The 22,484-nt window shown below is 40.2% G+C and overlaps 1 protein-coding gene across 5 annotated transcripts in view; it reads right to left on the bottom strand.

Moving 5' to 3' along the window:
* Nucleotides 1-9,452, bottom strand: part of pcdh7b (protocadherin 7b) — a 295,557-nt gene extending 286,105 nt beyond the window's left edge. For all 5 annotated transcript variants that reach the window (XM_030161814.1, XM_030161815.1, XM_030161816.1 and 2 more), the window contains exon 1: nucleotides 6,164-9,452. In XM_030161814.1, coding sequence (XP_030017674.1) covers nucleotides 6,164-9,238 — 3,075 coding nt within the window. In that variant the 5' untranslated portion in view covers nucleotides 9,239-9,452. The remainder of the gene's footprint in view (nucleotides 1-6,163) is intronic.
* Nucleotides 9,453-22,484: the final 13,032 nt, after the last annotated feature.

Raw genomic sequence — 22,484 nt, 5'->3', positions numbered from 1 at the left:
ATTATTATTATTATTATTATCATTATTATCATTATTATTATTATTATTATTATTATTATTATTTTAAAAATTCACAAAGTGAACGGAATAATCATCAAAATGTACAAACTAATTAACAAAATGGACAAAATAATCATCAGACAAATTCGTAAAAAAAAATCTCAAATCTACATTTCTCCAAACTGGGAACAAACTTTATAGACATTGTCCCAAAGAAGCAACGTAGAAAGGTCACTTAAGGTCAAAGGTCAGGGAAAGGTACATTTTTACTATTGAAAATTTGTCAAAAATTGAAAAAAAAAAAAAAAAAAAGAATTTCTCCAAACTGTGAACATGCTTTGTAGACATTGTCCCATGGAAGATACAGAGAAGATTTGAAATTAATCCGACCAGTAGTTTCAGAGAAGATTGTTGACATCTAGTCATTGTTAAAGGCAAATTTTTCAATATGTCAAAAAATTTGTCAAAAATCTCAAATCTACATTTTACAAAACTGTGACCAAATTTTATAGACGTTGTCCCAAGGAAGCAACATTGAAAGGTCACTCAAGGTCAAAGGTCAGGGAAAGGTAAACTTTTACTATTGGACAATTTTAAAATCTAAATTTCTCCAAACTATGAACAAAATTTGCAGACATTGATCCAAGAACGATACATATAAGATCTGAAATTAACCCGACCAGAAGTTTCAGAGGAAATTGTTTAAATGTACACAATGGTGACCTAGAGTTTGACCCTTCGAGGTCAGTGAAGGTCAAAGGTCATGGACCCACATGAAAGTCCATATATGACTTCTATCAGTACTAGTAACTATATTTATATCTGTAACCATTTACGAGTTATAAACCATCAAAATACCGACCATTACGAGTAAAGGCAAAAAATTTGTCAAAAAACGTCATAACCCAAATTTCGCCTCACTGTGAACTAACTTTGTAAACATCGCTCCAATAAAGCTCCATATAAAATTTGACACGACTCCAGCTGGTGGTCTGGTTAGCGGGGCTAGCGCTAACAGCTGCTTTCCTATTGGCCGCTGGGTTAATAAAAGGCACAGGAGGAGCAGCTGGCCTGAGTACAGTTGGATCATGGGAACACTGCGGGCCAGGCTGAGGGCAACGTCCAGCTCGGCGCGCCGCTCGCCACACGGGCCCCGAGGCGAGGTAAGCAGGTATAAGTGTACGGGGGTGGGGGGGGCCGCCCTGGGGGCCACGCTGCAGAGCGTCAGTACAAGCTGCTGTGGCTCAGCGCTGATTAAAAGTGATCCACCTGGGCACGAGCGGCGCTTTGAAGTCCAATGATAAAACAAACGCTGACGCCTGGCGCTAATTCGATGGCTAAGTGATTTCATTCCTCACTACGTTACAGTTGGACAGCATTATTTTCTGGCACCGCCAAGAACAGAACAGAACAGAAGCTACTGCCAAAAGTAATAAAGTTAAGTGTTCTGTTAAGTGCATGCACTGCTCATCAGTCTGAGGGCGCAAGAAAAATATCCACACACTCCACTGCGACAGGATTATATTCTGGGATTCTGGATCCAACGACAGGATTTTTAATTAGAAGCAGGAAAAGCAGCAGATCTGACAGAATACATGTCCACATGTATGTCCTTAGCATCATAGCATCAGTGGAAAATCAAATATGATGTAACAGGTTTGGATAAATCTGTTCTTTTGCTTTTATTATCCATGTAATATGTACGTGCATATCTATCTATAGATAGATAGATAGATACTACAAACAAAAAGTTAAGGATATTTCTTTCTTTTTTTGGTCCCAGGTGCTATTCATTAAATCTGTCCAATTATGTTTATGTCTGGTCATTAAAAATGGTTTTGACTTAATTTCTCAATATTGATTTTTTTTTTTTTTTTTTTTTTGGGGGGGGGTGTTTTAATCCATGACTGATTTCAAATGGTCTTATTCTAAATTTCTCAGATATTTTTCCTGCTCTGTAAATAATCCTTTCCTTCCACATCTAACCATCTACTTTCATCACATCTGACTGAGGAAGAAAAATCTACCATTAAACTTTAAGGAAATGTTGATGTTTCTAAACGATATGGACATAAATATTGGGACACATCATGTCTACAGCTGTCAGATGTCCTGTTCATGAGGATGTAACTTAGAAACTCATTGTTTTTGAGATGAAAACATGGAAAATGTTAATGTTTTCATGTTCAATCATGCAATCATGGATTTTTTTTTTTTATCCATAATTCTGATTTGAAATGTTCTGCTTCTAAATATTTTTTTGTGCTCTGACTGTTAGGAAAAAAAAACCACCTGAATTCAACGTGTCCACATACTTTTGTCCATATAGTGGATGACTTGGCTGATGATATGTGTGTGATTTAATGAGACAGAAGTGCTAATTAACAGTGTTTAACGTCAGCTTTTACTGCAGTTAGAGCAGCCATTTTACATTTGGAGGTAAAGTTCCACAAATGTTCCTGAGTGGAAAAAACAAACATTTATCTCAGAAATGGTTTCGTTTGTTTTTGTGGTTAAGCCTCTGATTGTTCAATATCAGCGCGGTAACAACACAACATGAGCCAGATATCAACATATGGCACCAAAAGGTTTATTTTTTTACTTTTCTTGCAGGGCTGAGGTTATGAATGGTGCAAGTACAAGGAGTTTAGACATCCGACCACTGGAGAATGTTGTGTTTTTCAGTAACAAAGCAACAATTTTGGATCATTATCGCCTCATTTTTTCTTCTCAACTTCAGCAAAAAGCTAAAGCAGACGATAAACAACCTCCTAAAATGTCGATTCTATTTTTGTTTTTGAAGTGTTCAGAAGGTCTCGTGTGCTACCTAACGGTACAGTTTGAATCAGATATCAACATATGGCACAAAAAGGCTGAGTTTTTTTTACTTTTCCTGCAGGGCTGAGGTTCTACACGGTGCATGTACAAGCAGTTTGGACGTCCGACCACTGGAGAATGTTGTGTTTTTCAGTAACAAAGCAACAATTTTGGATTATTATTGCCTCATTTTTTCTTCTCAACTTCGGAAAAAGCTAAACAACCTGCAAAAAAGTTGGTTCTATTTGTGTTTTGAAGTGTTCAGAAGGTCTCGTGTGCTGTATAACGGTACAGTTTGAGACAGATATGGCACAAAAAGGCTTTTCCTACAGGGTTGAAGTTCTACACGGTGCAAGTACAAGGACATTAGACGTCCAACCACTGGAGAATGTTCTGTTTTTTAGTAACAAAGCATCAATTTTGGATCATTATCACCTCATTTTTTCTTCTCAACTTCAGAAAAAGCTAAAGCAGACTATAAACAACCTCCTAAAAAGTCGATTGTATTTTTGTTTTGAAGTGTTCAGAAGGTGTCGTGTGCTGCCTGACGGTACAGTTTGACTGCGGTTTTGCACCTTTGTGCTGATCTGAACTGTAACTTCCCAACGCACAGGCCTCATCAGGCTTCAGATGCCGGAGCTGAAACACAGGTGCAGGGATCAGATAGAGCAAACAGAATGTTGTAGCCCCACATGGCAAAAGACAGGAAAAAATATGAATAGCACAAGCCGCAATCAATAGAGTTACAGGAAGAGATGAAATGTCAGGTCCGTCACCCCACCACCACCACCACCACCACCACCACCACCCACCCCTCGACAGCTGCTGGGTGACATGTCGGATTCTCCCTCACAGTTAGCTCAGCCTTAATGACTATTTAAATGTCTGACGGGCTAAAAAAGAAAGGCTGGCCTCGCCGATAAACTCCCCCAGTTGCTTGGTTACCTGCCTGAACAGGTTGCCTGTGCGGTTATATTGTAAGATTAGCCAAGGAATGAGCCAAGGGACGACGGAACCCGATATCTGGGAGATTACAGTCAATGGTCAGTCCTATTCTAGCCCCCCCCACTCCCTTACCCTTCCCTCGTCGTCTGTCTTTCTTTCCAGCCGACCTCCGAAAACAGTAGGGACCATTCTCTACGGCACTAACAGGGCTGCCTTTCTTTTCCCCCCAAAAGAGAGGGAGCGGTAAAAAGAGACGGGCCCTGTGGTCGACGTGATGAAAAAAGAAATATCCCTCATCATCAGTCATGGCGGCTTTACCTGCAACGGCACAGAAAGTTCCACGGATGAAACCGACAGTTATGGCTTATTAAAGAATTTCAATGAATCTTGTACGTACACGCAGTTCATTAACATTCCCTTAAACATTCCATTCATTGTCTTTTCTGTATCTGTAGAGGCGCTTAGCTAACAATAGGGTATTTTTAGATCCCCCCCCTCAAAAAAAAATCAAGAGCATGACCGTTGCGGTGCTTAATCTAATATAGAGGTGGCTGTTTAACGGCATAATTGGAGCACAAAACCATGCGCCTTCTCTTCAATTAGCTCTCTTGTGCAGCCATTAAAGTATGCCCTGTTCACCTCCACTGTATCAGGAGTTCAGTTTACCGAGCCTATGGGATAAAAAAAAAAAAAAACGGTAATTTGAATACCAACTAGCTCACTGTATTAAACACCTAACAGGCTGCGGCGTACAATTGCATTACCTTGAGGTCATGAAAAACTCCTTAAGCTTTAGGAAGAAGCGCCAAGGAATCATAAGAGAGAAAAATATGAAGATTTATCTGAGATTGTACTCTGACAAATGCAGTCCATTTACCGCAGCAAGAATGTTAGAGAATAAATAAATAATTATATAAGTGGTGAATAGTGACACACAATACATGCTGCTGCCACAGCAGCAAATAGAGTGCCCTTTTAATTATGCAGGAGACATCCGAAAGCAACAGCACTCCTCACACTCTGGGAAGCAGCTCAGTGAATACACCATATTAGACGCTGTTAGAGACAGAACAGAGGAAGACGAGGAGTAAAGGGGGTGGGGGGGTGAAATGATTTGAGGATGGGAAAGGGAGGGAGGGGGTTACAGAGAGATGAGAGAGGAGATTAAAAAAGAAACCACTGCAAGAAGAAGAAAAAAAAAACAGTGCAGGATTGTAAAAAAAAAAAAAAGGCAGAAAATGGAATGGAGGTAAAGGATGCAACGCAAGGGCGCACGAGACAAGGAAGGAGCTGGACATAGAATATAAAAACACCATCAAAGATATTGAGAGGAAGGAAACATAAAAGGAGAAACAAACAATCCAGCTGTGCTACGAGATTCTGCAGGAGTAGCTGCTGACACCGAGACGAGAAAAAAAGAGATCAATAATTCAGCAGAACTACATCTACCATCCAAAACAATAGTGTTTCTAAAAAGACATATCAGCTAATAACTTGTACAAAGTTACTTTTCTGGCACAGATTTCTGGTAGTTTTTTTTCCAAACGGTGCCATCTACATCTCTATCGCATTGCAGGGGAGAGATAAAAAAGAAAAGCCAAAACAATAGAGAGCCGAGACCAGCTGGAGGGGAGAGCCGAGCAGGGAAGGCAGGTAGAGCACTTCAGACGTTCTTTATGAGGGAAAAGATAAGGCAGTAAAGGAAACTGAAACACAATATGGGAGGTGATATAAAAACGTCCACTTTCACTCAGACTTGGATGAATTGACCCTGAAGCGCCACAAGAATGTTAACATGACCTCGCAGACATGTGTTTCTACTTAAGCCAGACCCAAAAATCCTTCTTGTGCTGCACTCAGAGTCCATCTACCTTTCAGCTTTTGTGTCCAAAGAAGAAAAGGTGGCCTTGTCGCAGGCGGAGGGCCGGGCCAGGGCTCGAGAGGGCCGGGGGGGGCGGGCGAGGGTGAAGCAGGCCCCCGCCACGCTCCCCCTCCGGGATAAAATAACTGCAAACCAATCCCTTATGTGAGCCGTCGACAACACTCCGACACATATTTGCTGAGGTTAGTACTTGTGACAACCCTGACGGAAAAGGCATGCTGTGATAAAAGTGGAAAAGTTGGACGTGTTTGGTCAACTGGTAACAATAGCCCCTTCCTAAGCTAATCTAAACCTTTCTTTTTCCTTTTCAATATTACATGTGAATGGCACTCCAAACCAAAACAGATCAATACCGCTAACTTGACACACATTAGCACCATAAAGGAAACAGGACTACTGAGACTAGCCCTGTCAGAAAGCATTATGGTAGAGAGAAGACTAAGAGGAAGAAACACAAGACATTTAAGAGTAGTGGAGGGAGAGAAAAAAAAAAAAGAACATGGAGATGTGTCTTCTTACCTGTTTGTTGTACTTGTTGATAGTTTGACTGCTGTATTCAGAGCAGTGGTCAGATCCAAGGGAAATGTTATCTCCGGTGCCAACAAAGGTGTTAGCAGGGGGCAGATCCTGAACGGCCTGGTGCTTTTTACCCGCCGTCGGAGACTGCGGGTGCAGCTGGACGGTGGGGAGCGGCGAGCTGGATTTGTAGTGCCGGGCCAGATCCGGGCTCCCGGGGCCTCCGTTGACCGAACGGTAGCGGCCCATGCCGGGGCTGTCCGACAGCTTCTCGCTGACGCCGTCGTAGCGCTGGCCGTTGGGTTTAGAGGCCTCCACGGTGACGATGCTGCTGTACAGCGGCTGTTTGGACTTTTGTTTCTTTTTGTCTTTCTTGGGTTTCTTTGATTTGTCGTGCTGCTGAGGTGTGAAAAAGTCCTCGTGATCCTTCTTTCCCGCCTCGTAGCCGTTCTTGTTCTTGGGGCGGCAGTAGCGGGCCATGACAACCACGAGAATAATGAGGATGACAGTCATGATGCCCGAAACTACTCCAATTACAATGCTCAGCCGCTGTTTGCTTAAATCATAATTAGGGTCTCCGGCGATGTTGGTGTTGAGAGAGGTGCTCAGGCTTTTAGCCACCTGGGCCTCCACCACCGTGGAATTTGACAGAGTGTCATTAACATACACATGGACCAGAGTGGTGGTGCTCTGAGAGGGCTGGCCGCTGTCGTTCACCTGCACCACCAGCCTGTGGAGGCCGTAATGCTTCTGCTCCAGCTTCCCCACCAGGTAAATAACCCCCGTGCCCCCATCGATCTCAAACAGCTTAAAGGGGTTTCCTCCGATGATGCTGTAGTTCAGATCTGCGTTAATGCCAGTGTCGGTGTCGGTGGCTATGACGGTCCTCACCACCATCCTGAAGTTACTGGATGGGGGGAGGAGGGTGTAGGAGCTGTTTATGGGGAAGGTGACGGTCGGAGGGTTGTCGTTTTCATCCATAACGAACAGCGAGACGGTGGCGGTGGCCGACCTCGGAGGGTCACCTCCGTCCACGGCCTTGACCCGGAACGTGTACGTAGTTTTCTGCTCTCGGTCAAAGGACAGCGTGGAGAAAATAGTTCCGGTGTCGTTCTCAATAGAAAATATCTCCTCCTCCTCCTCGATGAAAAGACTCATCTCTGCATTTTGGCCTTTGTCCGCATCAATCACCGTAACCATGCCAACCGGGCTGTTTGGCTCCAGGTTCTCTTTGACGTAAAAGGTGAACACGTCCTGCATGAACTTTGGTTCGTTGTCGTTCTTATCGGCCACAAGGACGACCACGGTTGCAGATCCCTGTAGTGTGGGTATGCCCTTATCTTTGGCGATCACTTTGAATTCGTAGCGCTCGGTGTGCTCTCTGTCCAGGATGGTGTTTACTCGGATGTCTCCGCTGTCTGCGTTGATAGAGAAAATCCCATTTACAGATGAGTCCAGGGAATAGGCAATTTCAGCGTTCTTCCCACTATCAGCGTCGATGGCTGCCACTGTTGTCACCCTCTCGCCAGGGGCATTGTTTTCAGGAAAAGACACCTCCACAACGTTCTGGCTGAAGATAGGAGGGTTGTCATTAGTGTCCCCCACTTTGACGATAAGAGAGTTATTACTGGCCAGGCTGGGGCTCCCAGAGTCCACAGCCACTATGACCACATTATATTCCTGCGTGGCCTCATAATCCAGCGGTGCAGACGTGTGGAGGAAGTATTTCTTTTTATTCTGCTCCCCCTCCATCTCGCTGGCCGGTTTGAGTTGGAAGGGCACGTCCCCCACCACGGTGCACGTCACGATGCCGTTTTCCCCCTGGTCCCGATCCGACACCTGGACTAAGGCGATGGGCGTGTCCACCACCACGTCCTCGGCCACGTTGGCGACCCCGTCTTTTAAGAAAATGCGTCCGATTTTGCGTATCTCTATGGCGGGGACGTTGTCGTTCTCGTCCTTGATGTTCAGCACCACCGTGGCCTTGTCCATTTTGGGCGGCTGGCCTCGGTCACGGGCCATTACCGTGAACCTCAGCTGGCTGACTTCCTCGCGGTCGATGCGATGCAGTACACTGAGCCAGCCGGTGCTCTCGTCCAACCTCAGCAGCCTCCTCACCGACTCGGTGGCCGCCCCGAACACGTACTCGATCTGACCGTTCACCCCCACGTCGGCGTCGGCCGCTTTCAGCTGCAGGATGGGGGCGCCGGGGGAGCTGTTCTCCGGCAGGTCGGCCTCGTACACGCTCTTCTCGAAGCGCGGGCTGTTGTCGTTCACGTCGGTGATCATGACCATGAGGATGGCCTGGGAGGAGCGCGAGGGGTCTCCGCCGTCCCGGACTCGGAGGGTGAGCTCGTAGGAGTCCCTCTGCTCCCGGTCCAGGGCCCCTTTAATGATGAGCTGAGGCTGCTTCTCACCGTCGGTCGTGTCGGCCACTTGCAGTTCAAAGACGCTGCTCCTGCTCGCTCCCTCCTCGAACCTCCTCTTCCCCGAGTACGAATCCCCAGAAGAACCGGGGCGCCTGGAGTTCTCCCCGTTGTCCTGAATAAGCTCGTATCTCTCTATTCCGTTCCTGCCAAAATCTCTGTCTGTGGCCGTGGGCAGCAGATAAAGGGTTCCAATGGGTCTGTTCTCCTCCACAGACAGAGTCAGGACAGGGGAGGGGAACGACGGAGTGTTGTCGTTAATATCTAAGATGATGACTTTCCCCTCGAACAGGTCGACCCAGCTCTGGGCAGGTCCGATCACTGACACCTCAAAATCTATAAAGCACTCATTCTCATCAAAGATCATCTGGCACTGCTGTAATTTCTCCCGGTCTATCCGCCTCTCGTTGGTCGTCAGCTCACCTGTTATGTTGTCTATCTTAAAAAAATCGGAGCCGGACTCCAGGGTGAACGTCACCTCACCGGACCCGGCAACAATGCCCAAGTCTCCGGCCACGTTCCCTACCCTGATGTCTGCGGGTCCCTCCTCGGCCAGGCGGTACCGGAGCACTTGCTTGGCGACGGGCTGATGCACGAGCTGCAGGATGAGCATGCAATAGTACAGACAGTCCACTGCAGCAGTAGTCCTCATGGTTCCACACACTGGTCCAAACACACGGCAGAGTTACAAAAGCCAAAATAAAACAGAGGAGGGCTGGCTCACACAGTCCGGACGTGCAGCTGAGGTGTCGTTTGCATTAACAGCTGAGTCCTCCGTTACGGAATGCGCGAGACTTCATCCCCCGGACCACTTCCTTTTACTCCATGGCTCGTGCTGCAGTGATCAGACAGTGAGTGCAAACGGCTCCGGTGCGCGGTTTTTTTTTCTGTTCCTCCACAAAAAACCACTGGATGTCAGCTGCTTCTTCCACAAACGGACGAATATCAGAAAACACACACACACACACACACACACACACACACACCGGTGAGGAGGCTTCCTTCCTTCTCTCCTTCACGCGCCGCGCAGTGCGGTGCCAGCGGATCTGTTAATGTTCATGCGCGTAAAAGCCACAGATGGAAGAAAAAACGCATCTTCATATCACAAAGTACAAACACGGGCTCCATGTCGAGCTGTTACTCACAGTTTGTGGCTGGGATTTTTTTTTTTTTTTTTTTTTTCCAAAGGAGGGGGTGAGGCTTAAGAGAGAGGCTGCAATAACCCCCCCTTTTCCAAACGGATGGAAATGGATATGTCCAAAAAAATGAAAAACAAATCTGTGGTAAGGGTTTCAGCTGGAGGTTTGGAAACTCATCACGCGTCGTCGGAGCTCCGGTGGATCTGCAAACACACACTACCTGTCCGGGTCTGCGTCCGCTCCAAGTCTGAGTTGTGTTTGCAAACTCCGCAAAAAAAACCACACACAAGAGGAAGAAGAATACAAAAATAAGAAGAACGCACACATCCAAACGCAGTAATCCGCTGCAGCTGTGCTTCAGGAGGGTCCGCGGTGGTTCGGGTTCGGGTTCCTCGGTGGTTCCTGCAGATTCACCTGCAGACGCGCCGCATGTGTTGGCAGCCCCTATCTGCAGCACTGTGACAGGGATTCACAAATGATATTGCAGTCTCTCTCTCCCTCCCTCCCTCTCTCTCTCTCTCTCTCCTCTCTCTCTCTCTCTCTCTCTCTCCACCCCTCTTGGTTTCTTCTCCCCAAAGCAGCAGCGCACGTAAATAGGGTCGGACTTTGGTCCTGATCGGCTGCTGGACACTATATTTACGGACGAAAAATGAGGAAGATAGAAGATGCGCTTTTTTTTTTTTTTTTTTTTTTTTTTCATTTTTTTTATTATTAGGTGTCCTCACAGTTCGGAATGCTTCACAATCAACACAATTTTTATTATTATTATTTTTTAAAACCACAATCAGTATCTGTTTATGCACTTTATTCTTGCCTTTTTTACGCACGTAACGCATTGGTGTTTGCGCCATAATAAACCATCCTCGTGCGTAAAAAAAAAAAAAAAAGAGACGCTTATTTGTGTGAGAACTTTTTGTGTGCTCATATTCAGTCATGTCTGGAACCACCTCTGATTCTGCTGTGGTTTGTGCTGAGGATGAAGCCAGACGGGACAAGGCGTGTGTGCGTGTGCGTGTGCGTGTATGCGCGCGCGTAGTACTGTGGTTTCCCCTCGTGGGTTACTAATACGAATGCGTGTGGTCGCCGCTTTAGCCGTGCCCCCCCGTCCCCCCCCCCCTCCGCCCTGTTCTGTCAGTCCACTCAGCATCCGCGGATCCCGACACTTTTGCTCGTGCATTGATTAAAACGGTGGATTGGACGCAGGAACCCCCCCACACACACACACACACACACACACACACACCTCCACTCCACCCCCCCACATACACACACCTACACCCCCCCTCCACCCCCCCACACCCAAACGACGCACGGCCACTGCGCAAAGACAACTCCTGCGCGCTCGTGCGTCCACATCTGCCAATCCGCGTCCTGGAGGATGATGGTACAGTACTGAACAAACATTCATGTGATGCTGCCGCTGCTTCTATCCGTACTTAACCCCCCCACACACACACACCCTTACCCCCCCCCCCCCCCCCGTTCTTCTATGTATCAGTGGATGAGACGCGCGCGTCCATGTTCGTGGATTACTTCACATGCCTTTACAGCACTTCATAAAAAAGATGAAACTCAGGGTCTGGGTGGGTGGAGGGGGGGGGCTCATGTAGTCATTCCTCAAACTTCACATGCAGATACACCCCCCCCTCCTTTTTTTTGTTTTTTTTGTTTTTTTTTTTGCCTGTTCGAACAGATGGACAATGCGGAGAACGCGCGTTTTTTGGTGAAATTCTACGCATGTAATGAGTGTGTGAAGGAGTGAACGGGATAGAGAGAGAGAGAGAGAGAGAGAGAGAGAAGGGGGGGCAGGCAGTCTCAGCAGCTTTATCTTTCTCAGACACTATCTGGATTCCAGAGCAGGCTTGTATCCTTACTTACTAGTGCCCTCTATCGACGCGTCAAAATCCGACAGGCTCAGAAACAGACAGAGCCAGTTCACAGAAAAAACCCAAAAACCTGTTCTGTGTTCAGTTAGGATGCACATCACTGTCCAAACCTCCTCAGGTACTGAAGGACACAGTTGTCACTTTATTTCCACACTTCAATGGGCTGGATTTGAACGACGTTTACAAGAAAAGTTCAAGTTGATTTGGGTGAAAATGAGAGAAAACAAACCTCAGATGGTTTTTACTGAAGACAAACAGAAAAAGTCAATGACCATCAACCAATAACTGAAGGAAACGGAAAGGGTTCGAATTAATCTGGATTTACGACAACAAAAATGAACAGTGAAGGTTCTGACGAGGCTGTTTTTAACCGTTTTTAAATGATTTGTCATCATTTAATCTAATATTATGCTCTGTATTTAGCAGTTTTAGGTATAAATCATGTATTTTTTATATTTAATTCACTGATCATGTAGATGTTCATAAAAGTTCATATTAAAAGTTAAGGTTATTATATGGAAAACAGAGAAAAATGAATAAAAAGTGACTTTTTTAGTCAAATATATCATTAACTGAACATAAACCCAGTGTGTCCATTGACCCAACGCCATGTTTTTTGTTTTTTATTTTATTTTTTATTCTAATTCATTTACTTTACGGCTTATTTCATTCTTGTTGCTTACTACTGTTGGTCATTTTTTAAATTAATTTTGTAAATTTTTTATGACTGTGGATGTGTTTGTTCTATTTGTTGCTTATTTTACTGGTTTGTTTTTTACTTAACTTTAGTACATTTGTTTACATGGTATTTGTCGCGTTGCAACACAAACATCAGGATCACGAGTCCCGACTTACATACGAAAAAGAATAAATGAATACATATAGAAATATGCACTCACACACTGTAAATGTGAACGTATAGAAGGGCTTTTCCATATTTCTAAAACCGTGAAGACTGACCAATAGAATCCTTTTATGACCAAAAAAAAAAAAAGACCAAAAATGGACTTACAAGGTTTCCACCTGTCGCTGCCAAAATATAAGTCTGGAAACATCATCTTTTCCCATTTTGAAACGCATTAGTTTTCATTTATGATGCATTGACATTGTTTATCCGATGACTCATGGCAGTAAAATCATAGCTTTGGGTTGGTTTGTACATAATTTAAAACTGTGAAGACTGACCAATAGACCCAAAAAAAAAGCCTGAAAATGGACTTACGAGGTTTCTAGTGAAATATAAGTGTAGAAACGTCATCTTTTCTACATTAGTTTTTATTTATGAAGCATTGACATTGTTTATCCAGTGACTCATGGCAGTAAAATCTTTACTTTGGGTCAGTTTGTACATATATAAAAACCGCAAAGACTGACCAATATAATCATTTAATGACTAAAAAAAAGGCCCAAAAATGGATTTACAAAGTTTTTGCTGAAATGTAAGTGTAGAATCATCATCTTTTCTACATTAGTTTTTATTTATGATGCATTAATGTTGTTTATCCACTGACTCATGGCAGTAAAATCATATCTTTGGGTTGGTTTGTACATTTTTTAAAACCATGAAGACTGACCAATCGAACCAAAAAAAGCCCAAAAAATTGAGTTACAAGGTTTCCGCCAAAATATAAGTGTAGAAACATCATCTTTTCTACATTAGTTTTAGCTATGATGCATTAACAGTTTATCCACTGACTCATGGCAGTAAAATCATATCTTTGTGGGTTTTTTTTTTTTTTTTTCATATTTCTAAAATTTTAAGACTGACCAATAAAACATTAAAAAAAAGCCCAAAAATGGACTTATGAGGTTCCGCCGAAATATAAGTGTAGAATCATCATCTTTTCTACATTAGTTTGTATGTATGATGCATTGACGTTGTTTATCCGATGACTCAGGGCAGTAAAACTGTAGCTTTGGGTTGGTTTGTACATTTATTAAAACCGTAAAGACTGACCAATAGAACCAAAAAAAAAGCCCAAAAATGGACTTATGAGGTTTCTGTTGAAATATAAGTGTAGAATCATCATCTTTTCTGCATTAGTTTTTATTTACGATGCATTGGCATTGTTTATCCACTGACTCATGGCAGTAAAATCATAGCTTTGGGTGTTTTTTTTCCATATTTTACCAACTCCATCCACCTTCTAATGAAAACAGCGTCTCTTTACATCATATATTTGTCTTTCTACTGTTTGTTTTTGTAAAATATTCCGGCATTTAAGCGAGGGAGTTGAGCAGAACTTCATCTTTTGGTTGTAAATGTGGACTGGGAAGCCAATCCTCGCTCTAGTTCCAATAATTGAACACTTCTCTCATAAAATGGGATAAAACGTCCTGTTGTTTTTGCCAAAGTTGTGTTCTTTGGAACCTAGACCCGCCATTGAAGGTATGAATAAACATGACGAGCCTGGTACAGTTTTCTAGTTTTTGGGTGACTAGACTCTCCAACGCTGCTTAACGCTGATAAAGGTTTCAGATCCGTTGGTTCCCACGGCGACTGGCTGGTTTCATCGGGATGCCAGTGTTTTCTTAAGCAGGTTTTCGTCCAATTCAGACCGTCTTCCAAATACACTGAAAACCATGTTCTGCTGTCCAGTTCCTGTTAGGGTAATTGGTTTACGTGGTCTTGCCAGAAGTCTGGATACGGACGCTGGTGGAGTCACTATTGATTAGATGTTGGCATCAGTGTTCGGAACTGGAAGTACATGAGCTGGAATGATGGGGAGGGTAATTAGCATGTGGCTAATGCTTTGTCAGGTATGAAGTGGGTGGTTTTAGGCTAATGGGGACCACACGAAGGATGTAATTCCACTGAGCGCCACTAGAGGCAGGCTCCAAAACACCCTGGAACCCTCTGAGTCCCATTAGAAAACTACTGTACTGGAATACTACTAGAAATAAATGTTAGAAGAAACTAGAAACGTAACCCATAAAGACCCAAACCTCTACTGGTGACCAAAGCATCTACTGATCTAATAATCGCATCAATACATGGAAATAATTAGTATAAAATGCAATTATTCATGGATAAAATGTACAAAAACTTGGAAAATGAGAATAAAAGTTGCAAAACAATTGAAAAATACAGAAAAAATCAACCAAAAAAACCTTGAAATATGGAAAACAGAATATACACCAATGGAAAACCTCGCTTTTCGTCCAGTATTATTCAGCCATTTGTCCAAATATAGTCATTTCCTTCACCAACAGTAAATTCAGCAGCAACTTTATGCAGTTTTACTGCAATGCTTTATGGGATAAAATGTACAAAAACTTGGAAAATAAGAATAAACGTTGCAAAACACTTAAAAAATAAGGAAAAAATTAACCAAAAAAACAAAAACTATACTTCCTGCACAAATAGTATAATAAACAATTTGCTAATAGACATAACTTACATGGAATGAATACAATTAAGGAACATAAAACTGTTTTTCAACCAAGTATCTACTGATTTACACAGTTTAATTCCTGCTGATCCACTAATTTTATCAATACATGCAAATAATTGGTGCAAAATATAGTTTTACCTCAACTCTTCATTGGATAAAATGTACAAAAAATTGCAAAATAAAGAAAAAATTTACAAAAAAAAAAAAACATTGAAATATTTCAAACAGAACATAAACCAATGGGTGACGCCACTTTTTGTCCATTATTATTCAGCCCATTGTCCAAATATAGTCACTTCCTGCACCAAAAGTAAAATAAACTGCAGCTTTAGGCAGTTTTACCTCAATTCTTCATTGGATAAATGTACGAAAACTTGGAAATGAGAAGAAAAGTTGCAAAACACTTGAAAAATAAGGAAAAAATGAACCAAAAAAACCTTAACATATGTCAAACAGAACATAAACCAATGTGTGATGCCCCCTTTTCATCCATTATTATTCAGCCATTTGTCCAAATATGGTCACTTCCTGCACCAATAGTAAAATAAACAAATTGCTGATGGACATAACTCACATGATATGAATACAACTAAGGAGCTTAAAGCTGTTTTTCTCCTAAGTATCTACTGATATAAAGAGTTTAATTCCTGCTGATCCACTAATTTTATCAATACATGGAAATAATTGGTGTAAAAAGCAGTTTTACCTCAATTTTTCATAGGATAAAATGTACAAAAACTTACAAAATAAGGAAAAATAAACCAAAAAAAACTTGAAATATGTTAAACAGAACATAAACAAACAGGTGATGCCAATTTTGTCCATTATTGTTCAGCTCATTGTCCAAATATAGTCACTTCCTGCACCAAAAGTATAATAAACAAATTCCCAATGGACATAACTCACATGGAATGAATACATTTAAGGAGCATAAAACTGTTTTTCTACTAAATATCTACTGATATAAACAGTATAATATCTGTTGATCCATTAATTGTATAAATACATGTCAATATTTGGTGTAAAATGCAATTATTCATGGATAAAATGTACAAAAACCTGTGAAATAAAAATAAAAGTTGCAAAACACTTAAAAAATAAGGAAAAAAATTAACCGAAAAAACATAAACCAATGGGTGATGCCACAGTTTAATACCTGCTGATCCATTAATTTTATCAATACATGGAAAAAATTGGTGTAAAATGCAATTATTGATGGATAAAATGTACAAAAACTTGGAAAATGAGAATAAAAGTTGCAAAAAACTTGCAAAATAAGGAAAAAATGAACCAAAAAACTCTTTAAATATGTCGAATGGAACATAAACCAATGGAAGACCCCACTTTTTGTCCGTTACTATTCAGCCATTTGTCCAAATATAGTCATTTCCTGCATTAACCTTGGTAATAACCTGCAGCTTCTTCTTCTTGACCTGATCTACTTTCCTCATGTTCACATTCTGAGTGAGTCGTTTGCAGAAAAGCTTTGCTAATTGGCATGAGTTGCTGATGTAGACGGGGTAAAGTCACTGCATTTGTGTTTTTCTGGTCAGAGAACACTGTCGCTGCTACTTTCATACATTCAGACATTCCAAATATTGCACTTAAACATCTTCTAAACCTTTTTCTTCAATGAAATAGATGCTGTTTTTTGTTTACGGAGGTGTTTTTTTGGCTGATAACAGTGGGATTCTGCTTTACTGGAGGTGTTTTACCGCTTTCTGAGCGTGAACGTTTGTGGAGAAAGGTGAGAAAAACGTGCAGGCAAAGCTGTGACATGAAGGATTGTTTTATTTTTATATTGTTCCGCGTGGAGTTTCTTTGCTAAAGTTTTCCGTCGGCGGGTCCCAAAATGTCACGTATGACAACCAGACCGCCGATTCAAAGGATAATACTGCGACTTAATTGGCTCTCAAATGGCCTTTAACGCTTCGCCATGACAACCGGACTGCTATAGTCTACCATCCATAAACATTTACATGGAATTTCATCCATTTTCTCCTGATTTGACTTACTGACTTGACTTTCACTTACTAGACGAGGAATAAGCCGCTTGGATAATTTCTTTTTTTTTTTTTTTTTTGTTCGGTCGTCGCCAACACAAAGGCGACAAGTTATGACACGGCTTTTGTTGCAGAAACAAAGGAACGCTACAGGGCATTCAGATGTGTTTATTATTGGAATATGACACTGAAGCTACCACATTTTTAAACAGCGATAAACAGTTACCTGCTGAATATACAAACAGGTGATAATTGGACTATTCCAGTCTCCGATGTTTGACTCCAAATTCAAATCAGAAGCCAAAACCTGTGACGATGTTGGAAGATTTAAAGAGTTTTGATCTGGACCGGAACTGCAAAGTACTTGAAAAAATGAGGAAAGTTCATTGTTTCGTACAATAAAAGTAAATAATTGGTGTAAAATGCAATTATTCATAGGATAAAATGTACAAAAACTTGGAAAAGATGAATAAAATGTAGCAAATACTTGATAAATTAGGGGAAAAGCAACCAAAAAACAGTGAAATACGGTGTAAAAGTTGTCAAGTTAGGCAGAGGTCAGGGCCCCACAGGTCACACCAGGCACCAGAAGGCCTCATAAAGAAGTGTAACACCCAGCATTTTAACCAATGTTAAAGTACAGCTTAGTATTAAAAAGATGATTTGAACTGATGTATTGCATTAAATTAGATATATGTAATGTGATCAATAAGTATAGCTAAGAAAAGAATGTTTAAATGAATGTTGATTCATTTGTGATTACTGTGTGTAGAGGAGACAAGTTAAGACATGTTAAAGCAGTGAAGGGGCATGTTAGGACAAAGTCCGGCAGAAAAGGAGAAGTAAAGTAAGCAGCACCGAGCCATCTGCAGCTGAAGCTAACTGATAACGTTAAGAAAAGTGACATAAACAATAGGCTATTTTCTGCACCCAAAACTGGTCAAGACCGGTAAAAAAGGGAAGTTCTGCCAGAGGCATTTAGACATTACTCATCTATCAATGAAGTCAACTGTCTAGGCATCAATGAGGTAATGCCTAGAGTTTGGTTAAAAACCAGAACCGCTATTATAGCATTTTCAGAAGTGCGAGACGCTCTAAGAAGTTGCGTGCCCTACGTTGTAAAACATAGAGAAGATAACTCTGAGCGATGCTCTTTTGAGACCCGAAAGGAGCGTGGCAGATTGGCTTCGGAGTTAATCTTACTTCTCAAATAATGCTGGAGGCTCATCTGATAGAATAACTTTGCATCGACGGATCGAACTTTTAAAAGCAAAGACTTATTTCTTCAGATGACAAAGGACCAAAGACTCTTAAAGGCAAGAATTGTATTTTAAGAGCTTTTACCACCTTTTGGGGAACATTTGCCGACGGACCATCTGTTTAACAGACTTTTGGTATTTTTCTCCACTTTGGCCCGGACTGAAAAGGAAGAAGAATTTTTACATTTTCTTATTTCTTTTCTTTTACCCAGTATTTTAAGACAAACTCGGCAGCCCTGATCAAGCTGTTGAGGTTGTCTTTGCAAATTAAATTAATTTTTACCTTTTGACTTTTTACAGTAATTAGATTAAATTTGGTTTTTGATTTTTCTACATTTATCCAATTTCTCTAACTTCTTGACTTTTTCCTATTTACGTTTTTGATATTGATTAAGTTTTAATTTTTGATTTTTATCCGAATTCTCCGGTTTTGTAACTTTTTCCGATTAATACTCGGTAAGTGATAATCCTATTTTTCTAAATTATACAATTGTTTATTTTTACTAGGTTAGACCTTTTTCTATATTTAGTTGTAATTACTATTTTTACATTTTCACTTATTGGACTCCTTTTCCAATTTTTCAATTCTTTATGAATTTGAACGTTTTTCAAAAGACTTTTTGAAGTCATTAGTTTTATTTCCATTTATCCGATTTTTCTCGGTTATTGGATTTTCTACGGATTCAGTCTATTCGACTTGTTAATCTAGATTGATTTTTGGATTCTAGTTTTATAGTTTTACTTTTCCGATTTAACCGGATTTACAACACTTTCTCATTTTTGATCTTTTTATCATTTCGGGATTTTTCCTTTTACAGAAGTTAGAGAAATAATTATTTTCATTTGAGAACTTTTCCAATTTTGATTTTCTTTCAATTTTTGATTGAAGAAAAGAGACTTTCAACACCATTCTATTTTTATGTTTTCCTTCCCCTTGAGGACATCAAGCGAGGCAACAATTAGGGACATTTTCACAAGGCTGAACTGTGGGTTGACAGATTACAACAGGGATTGCGTTGAAGTAAGGAAAATTGAGGACAGTTTAGGTTTAATAATCAGGATATTGATTTATGGTTTTAGAAGTTCAGTTTAATGATTTTATTAGGGATTAATTGATTGATGATTTATGTATATGCTTTGCTTTGCTAAAATTGTCTGCAATAAATTTATAAAAAGTAAATTCTAAATTCTCCTTGAGTTATTTCCCTGTGTGGCATAATATGTTGGTGAATGTAAAACGTTAGGTTTATTGTGTGCATAACATCAAAAGTCTCAAAGGTCCTGAAAGTATTTTAGCCTTTATCCACCTACTATTTTATGTCCCGAAAGCCTATTTTCCTGGCTTTTAAATTATTACCTGTCATGTAACAAGTGCACTAATCCATGTGGAACAGCTACCAAAAACCAACTGGACTGGTATTATTACTGACCACAGAGTGGGTTTCTCCTGGCAGTTCTGGTACCAGGGTTAGCGGGGCAGAGGTTGGGATTAAAGGTAGTTAGAAGACAGGCGAGTGTTCCAAAATAAGTTCAGCTGAGTAGTACCTCTTCGGGTTAGTTCGTGAGGGTAAGACCCCAGTTCAGACACGAGAGGTCAGGACCCTATTTAAACGGAGAGCTGAATCACGGTAGTAAACCCGAGGATTAACAAAGTGAACAAATACAAGCAAAATACTTGAAAATTAAGGAAAGTTCATTGTTTCATTCCATCCAGAGCCCTGTATTTAGTCTGTTAACCCTCATAATTGGTGTAAAATGCAATTATTCATGGATAAATGTACAAAAACTTGAAAAAGATTAATAAAATATGCCAAATACTTGAAAAATTAGGGGGAAAGTAACTGAAAAACAGTGAAATATGGTATAAAAGTGAACAAATACGTCTAAAGTGAGGGGAAAAAATGAGCAAAATACTGGAAAAATCAGAAATCAAAAGTTCATCATTTCGTACAATACATGTAAATAATTGGTGTAAAATGCAATCATTCATGGATAAAATGTACAAAAAACTTGGAAAAGATGAATAAAATTTGTCAAATACTTGACAAATAAGCAAAAGGTGAACAAAAAAAAGGCCCTTGAAATATGGCGTAAAAGTGAACAAATACAAGCAAAATACTTGAAAATTAAGGAAAGTTCATTGTTTCATTCCATCCAGAGCCCTGTATTTAGTCTGTTAACCCTCATAATTGGTGTAAAATGCAATTATTAATAGGATAAAATGTACAAAAACTTGGAAAATGAGAATTTAAATGTGCAAAATACTTCAAAAATTAGGGGAAAAGTCACCAAAAAACAATGAAATATGGCATAAAAGTGAACAAATACGTCTAAAGTGAGGGGAAAAAATGAGCAAAATACTGGAAAAATGAGGAAAGTTCATTGTTTCATACAATATATGTAAATATTTGGTGTAAAATGCAATTCTTCATAGGATAAAATGTACAAAAACTTGGAAAAGATTACTAACATGTACCAAATACTTGAAAAATTAGGGGAAAGTAACTAAAAAACAGTGAAATATGGTGTAAAACTGAACAAATTTGTCTAAAGTGAGGAGAAAATCAGCAAAATACTGGAAAAATCAGGAGTCAGAAGTGCACTGTTTCATACAATACATGTAAATAATTGGTGTAAAATGCAATTCTTCATAGAATAAAATGTAAAAAAAAAAAAAAAAAAACATAAAATGAGAAGAAAATTTGCCAAATACTTGAAAAATAAGCAAAAGCTGAACAAAAAAACCTTGAAATATGGTGTAAAAGTGAAGAAATACAAGCAAAACACTTGAAAATTATGGAAAGTTCATTATTTCGTAACATCCAGAACCTGTATTTATTCTGTTGACCTTCAAAAACCAAAAGCATCTACTGATAGAAACTGTTTATTTGAAAACAAACCATCCTTTCACTAAAAAAAAAAACATGTGAATAACCTGAAAAAAACTGAAATTTCATAAGAAAATTAAGAGCAGTTTTAACAAGATTAAGCCTAAAGGTACATTTACACATGTTCATGACACAAAATGTTCCACCAAACATTTAGTAACAGACTGAATATTGGTGAAATTCCATTTAATTTTCCTTCAACATTTCAGGTTATTCACATTTTATTGTTAAAGGAAATTTATAAATGTGAACATTTTCATAATTTAATGGATTTTTTTGGACTAAAACTGAAAAACATGGAGTTTTGTTATTTACATTATACATTTACATTAATTACATTTTTTATACTTTTATCACAGAAATGAAGTTTATTAATGTGAATATTTGCATAATTTAATGGATTTTTTTGGACTAAAACAAACTGAAAAACATGGAGTTTTGTTATTTGCATTATAAATTTACATTAATTACATTTTTTTAAAATATTTTTATCACAGAAAGGAATTTTATAAATGTCACTATTTTCATAATTTAATGGATTTTTTTGGACTAAAAGAGAAAAACATGGAGTTTTCTTTATTTACATTATAAATATACATTAATTACATTTTTTATACGATTATCACAGAAAGGAAGTTTATACATGTGAATATTTTCATAATTTAATGGATTTTTTAAGACAAAAAAAAAAACCGGAAAAACATGGAGTTTCTGTTATTTATTTATTTGTTATTATTAGATCAATGCATCATCGTTTCGTTTTTACATTATATCTATGATTAAGAATCTGAATCTGGATAAATGTAAATATCTTCAGTTTGTCTTTGTCATTATTTTTAGGTTATGATGCCACAGTTTGACTTTAGATCATATTGGTCTGAATGTGGAACCTGAACTGAACAGACTTCGACTCCATCGTCTGTTCACATCTACAGTCATTTTTCCTTTTCGTGGGTGGGATCGGACTCCTCTGCGGCCCTTTTTTAGTCCATGAGCCGTATGTTTGACACCACTGCTCTACCTCTACTATCAGCTCATGTGTGTTTCCTCTCAGCTGTCTTCCTCTTATCGTATTCACATGTTCAGATTTTCCATTTCCAGTCCATATGTGGACGTTTTCCCGTGCGCGGGGTCTCGTGGAAGCGCCGCCGTCCCCGGTCGAGCCCGTGTCGAAGCGTCCGCGTGTTCTTTGTGTCTGCACGGCCTTAGGAGACAAATACAACCATCTGCCATGAATGTACAAAAAGTTGGCCAACGGCGGGTAGGAAGCCGGCCAGGCCAGCGTTCGGCGGCGCTTTGTAGTACTGCCCCCGAGACAGTGTGGCACA

Source organism: Sphaeramia orbicularis, chromosome 18 (genome assembly GCF_902148855.1).
Source record: "Sphaeramia orbicularis chromosome 18, fSphaOr1.1, whole genome shotgun sequence".
In the NCBI taxonomy this organism is placed as follows: Eukaryota; Metazoa; Chordata; class Actinopteri; order Kurtiformes; family Apogonidae; genus Sphaeramia; species Sphaeramia orbicularis.
Note: the sequence above shows the minus strand (reverse complement) of the source record. Positions and strands in the feature narration are given on the sequence as shown.